General features: G+C 42.5%; 1 protein-coding gene across 1 annotated transcript; it reads left to right on the top strand.

Moving 5' to 3' along the window:
• Nucleotides 1–1,315: 1,315 nt before the first annotated feature.
• Nucleotides 1,316–4,143, top strand: LOC311247175 (COUP transcription factor 2; the record flags this gene model as incomplete). Its single annotated transcript, XM_084337510.1, has 3 exons — nt 1,316–1,421; nt 2,111–2,638; nt 3,869–4,143. Exons 1-3 carry the CDS (start codon nt 1,409–1,411, stop codon nt 4,141–4,143), a joined length of 816 nt encoding a protein of 271 aa, XP_084193636.1. The 5' UTR covers nt 1,316–1,408.
• Between the last annotated feature and the right edge of the window lie 1,251 nt (nt 4,144–5,394).

The raw sequence follows: 5,394 nt of genomic DNA, 5'->3' as shown, positions 1-5,394 counted from the left end.
TGCGAGAAATATCATGGCATAATAATAAGCAGTCTATAACCAAGTATGCAACACGCACAAGAATAAAAGGTAAAAACAACACCAATAAGTATCCAATAGGCGTGCGTAATGTTGGCATTCCTCAAACCTCAATACTCGCCAATACTCCTTCTAACAAAGCAATTTTTTTTTGTAAAGACGTGATATTCAAATAGTTCTCTGCTGCTGCTGAACAAAATCAACTAAGGACAGCCTATGTCCTTATATGGCAGCCCCCCCTCCCTCGCACGCACACACACACACACACACACACACACACACACACACACGCACACAAATTGAAACGTCAGCTAAGTCACACCCGTCACGTTCAAGCACACTATTCCCATCCTCGAGCAGGCATACAGCCATCATCACCAAAAACCGCGTCCACTCGCTGTTGTCTTATTATTAAGATCACAGTTCTATCGGGATGTGCAGCAGCACTATATACGCGCGTCTGGCGAGACTAACCTAGTTAACTGGTTGATGTCATCCTCTTAGCTGCAGAGAGCGCGCATCTTCTGTTCGTGCGCACGGTGTTATTATAACACTGTTATAGAGGGAGAGGGGCACGTTTTTGGATATTATTGTTTTCCCGTGGATATGGTCTGAACGTTGTCCGCCTTGTTGTTTTTCCCGATCCTTGGATGTTAAAATGCAATAATTTTTCTCTTTCTTTTGGAGTCCACCACTAGTGCTTATTGCGGTGTCATAACGTTACTCCTTTTGTAAAAATCGCGCGTATATATATAGATTGTATGTGGTCATTGCATTTATTGTACGCAATGTTGCAATACTTTTGAACATATTTCTGCGATTTCTGGTCAGAATATTTATTTAAAAAATATATATATTAATCGCGCCGGGCTACCATAGGAAAGTTATAGCCGAGTAAAGTTTCGGAAACACTGGCCCAATAGATATGGCGATGGTAGGGTGGAGAACCACCGAGGAGGGGGATCATGTGGCCGGCGACACGCAGAGCACCATCTCCTCTCCCCCGGTGCCTCAGGTGGGACCCCCCCTGTCTCTCTCCTGCAGCAGCGACCTGACGGGACACCTCCTCGTCCCCCCGACGCCGCTGCAGACACCAGTCCCCCCGGGCGCTGCACCCTCCAGTAACACGGCGCAGTCCAACAACGCGAACCACCCTACGATGCAGGACAACAAACAACACACCCAGCCGATAGAGTGCACTGTCTGCGGGGACAAGTCCAGTGGGAAGCACTATGGACAGTATACTTGTGAAGGATGTAAGAGCTTTTTCAAACGAAGCGTCCGACGGAACCTCGCGTACACCTGCCGGGCGAACAGAAACTGTCCCATCGACCAACACCATCGCAATCAATGCCAGTACTGCCGTTTGAAGAAATGTCTCAAAGTGGGCATGCGACGGGAAGGTATCAACAACACCCCTTACCTTGTTCAGGGCACTGCCCGTTACTTTGGTAGGTCTAGCCTACATGCACAAAGCCAGCTAGGGCTATAGAGAAGGTCTATTGAGGCTATTATATACCTTGCAAGGCATCGCACGCTGCTCCATTATAAAGCTATTATTATGTTATTCTAATGAATGCCTCATACTGTAACAGCCTGTATAGCCTAGGCATCATGCAGGGTCCATGGCGGTTGAATGTCGGCGAGAAAACCCAAATCCTTGTTATTTACATGAACACGTATATTGTTAATCACAATAACAAAAATAATCATTTTATTTCAATAGATGCATTTGTTCGTTTAAAATCGGTAATTTTTTGCCATGCATGCATTGGATGGACGGTGTGTGTGTGCGTGCGTGTGTGTGTGTGCGTGTGTGTGTGTGTGTGTGTGAGTGAGTGTGTGTGTGTGTGTGTGTGTGTGTGTGTATGTGTGCGTGCGCGCCCCCCCCCCCCCCCCACACAGGCTAGAATTCAATTTGCATATTGGCCATGCGGGCCTCGTGGTGGTGTTACAGTTACAGAACGCTGTTCACATGGCCATCTGCCTGGCTGTAACTAACTGACAGTGGCCAAACCATACCGACATGCCGACCGAGGCCCACAGATCGTAAAAAATCATTTGTGCTTCTTTTTGTTTCGTTTTATTGCAGCAGTTCAAAGAGGGCGAGTGATACCAACGCAGTCATACCACGGCCAGTTTGCGTTGACAAATGGAGACCCTCTTCAATGCCATTCATACTTGTCCGGATATATCTCTCTCCTCCTGCGAGCAGAGCCCTATCCGACGTCCAGATATGGCACCCAGTGCATGCAGAACAATAACATTATGGGCATTGAGAACATATGTGAGCTGGCCGCCAGGATGCTGTTCAGTGCCGTGGAGTGGGCCAGGAACATTCCCTTCTTCCCCGACCTTCAGATTACGGACCAAGTGGCCCTTTTGAGGTTGACCTGGAGCGAGCTTTTTGTGCTAAATGCCGCTCAGTGCTCCATGCCGGTCCACGTGGCTCCTTTGCTGGCCGCCGCGGGCCTGCACGCCTCCCCCATGTCTGCAGACCGGGTGGTGGCTTTCATGGACCACATTCGGATATTCCAAGAGCAGGTGGAGAAACTGAAATCGTTGCACGTAGATTCAGCAGAATACAGCTGTATCAAGGCAATTGTCCTTTTCACTTCAGGTAAAAAAAAAAATATGTTTTAAAGCAACACTTGCATATACGAGCCTATATAGGTCAATAGCCAGAAACACTTGGATTTAGGCCTACATTTAAATTCAAAGTGCCCTTTCAGCAAGAAAAGATGATCTTAGACAAAAACACAAAAAAAAAATTGTACAACTGTCAATGTCTTATCAACACATCTATCTTATCAAAACACTGTCAAGTTGATTATTTAAATATGTAAACCCTATATTAACATTTTATTTTAGTTATTTAAATGTTATTTTCTTGTAAATACTAACATAAATATAAACTTGTTCATAAACGATTAGGTACATATGAATCAGATTAATGAAGAGGAATAGCCACATATTAAAGTTTGTTTATGTTGTGTGTTAAATCACAACAATGATAATTTAACATAAACAAAACTGAACAAATGCTGCCTGCAAAATAGTTTAGTAATTTCTTAGCCTTTAATTTAGTCTATTTCTAATCTTACATAAAATCCTTTGTTTAGCCTAATTTACATTATGATAGATGTTCTCTTTTAGACTGATTGTAAAAAAATAGATGACCGCTGCTTCAGTGTCCATGACAATCTTAATAGTGTTTTATGGCAAGATGGTCGACAGAATCCAAAAGGGACGACTAGCAACAATAAATGAAAGTATAATGCCATAGCCTGCCTATTTTAGATATAGCGAGACCATAGTCTATATGCACGTGTCTTTAAACTGGGACACAGTGACCCTTCGTTCAACCCCGCACTGCAGCCAATACAATGTAAGTGGAAAAGAAGAGAACAGGAGTTTAAGAACGCATTTTAATCGAAGCCTCTGCACCTTCAATGTGGTGTTCGCTTACGCAAGGTAGTGAAATCGGTGGCTATTTTGCATGATATTTTTACCACCACTATTGCCAATGATTGTAGCATGCAGCTTGCAAGAGCGCCATCTTTTATTCCTCAGTAAGATAGCCTATATACAAAAGATACACATTTCTAAATGTTAAATATGGACTTATAATAATACTATGGACTAATAGGCTATATCTTTGTATGATCAAATTAAGATGCGTGCATCGCATGTCTTGTCTACATGAGCAATAAAACGTTTCGTTCCATGTTGATTTGTTTATTATTTAGGCATGCATATATAGGCCGCACAGCAGGCCGGTGCCTAAAAAAAACTGTGCAGCTGTTTTGACGAATACATTTGTGTGTGTTTTTCCCTCCTGTGTCTGCAGATGCGTGTGGTCTCTCGGACATGGCGCACGTGGAGGGGTTGCAAGAGAAATCCCAATGTGCTTTAGAGGAATATGTGAGGAGCCAGTACCCAAACCAACCCACTAGGTTCGGAAAGCTACTCCTCCGCTTGCCTTCCCTCCGTACGGTCTCTTCTTCGGTCATAGAACAGCTATTCTTCGTCCGCCTGGTCGGAAAGACTCCTATTGAAACTCTTATAAGGGACATGTTGCTTTCGGGGAGCAGTTTCAATTGGCCTTACATGGCTATTCAGTGAGTAGAGGAACAAATCGGCGGCCTATACACTGACAGGCTTGAACAATGTGTGCTTTTCGGAATAAAATACAATATTTATTGGACCGTGTGTATATTTATTGTGCTTGTAAATTATGTTTTAGACCATTTTCCCATGTTTTACATTTTACCCTGCATAGCGAGGAAAATGCGCAGGGATTGTCTTGTTGTGTAGATTGTTTTTTTGTTTTGTACATTCCAAACATGGCACTTTGAATAAAAAAATGAAATAAAAAAAAAGGTTATACAATTCAACGCAATGTTGCCAAGTGTTGTAATCACCAATCTATACTGTTTGAATTGAGATATTTGCTCATCATTGTACATACAAAAAGGTTTAACTAATGCGGTATTGTGTCATTCATGTGGTGATTGCCTCTTTTTTTTTGCATCATATTTAGACGTGGATCTTTTCCGGAAAATGTATGTTTGCAAATGTGCTGTGTCAGCTGTTCCAGAGATTCTATAACCTGTGGGTGTTACTGTTCAACATGGAACTTCAAATAATATTAATACTGATCACATGACTCTGCATTACATATCGGCCTCCATGCGTCAGAGGTCAGATCAGTACTCCATATCCTTTGAGGTTTTATATTATGGACCCACATAGCTAAATGGAATGTGTAAAAGATACCATTGCACTGCAGGGTATTCCTATCTGCAGGGGTACGTGTGTGCGCGCGGCGCGCGTGTGTGTGTGTTTGAGAGAGGGAATTCTTACTCGTGTTTACTTATTTTGGACAACCATTCTGATGTACTGTGAAGAAAATACTGGTACCGTATTAAATTATAACTCATGATTTATAAATAAACGGTATTTCTTTTACCACTTCAACTGTCGTTACTGACTGCTGTTTTGATGTTAAAAGTGTGTGTGAGGTGGTATACATCTAAACGGCTGGGTGACAACGTCTTATATTAGATTCAATGTATTGTGATTGTACAAGTGCAGAGTAAAACGAAATGAAGTTGGCATCTAACCAGAGTACACAGAAGCAATAAAGTGCATTGCATTATTACAGTATAACATACACGTTGATGTAGTGTATGTGACAATAAAGCTATAATGTGCTATAAGCTAAACATGTTGTATACATCAGTTACGAGTATGATGAGTACATTCCAGCACACGCACTTTGTGCTCGATTTCCTTCCGATTCAAGATGCCTGCAGTATATCAATGATCCAACATTTCGAGCTGACAGGATTTTAATCAGTTGCGTCAGAATCA

This window comes from Notolepis coatsorum (assembly GCF_963971535.1).
Source record: "Notolepis coatsorum genome assembly, chromosome: 20".
In the NCBI taxonomy this organism is placed as follows: domain Eukaryota; kingdom Metazoa; phylum Chordata; class Actinopteri; order Aulopiformes; family Paralepididae; genus Notolepis; species Notolepis coatsorum.
This window is presented reverse-complemented; position numbering and strand designations above follow the sequence as displayed.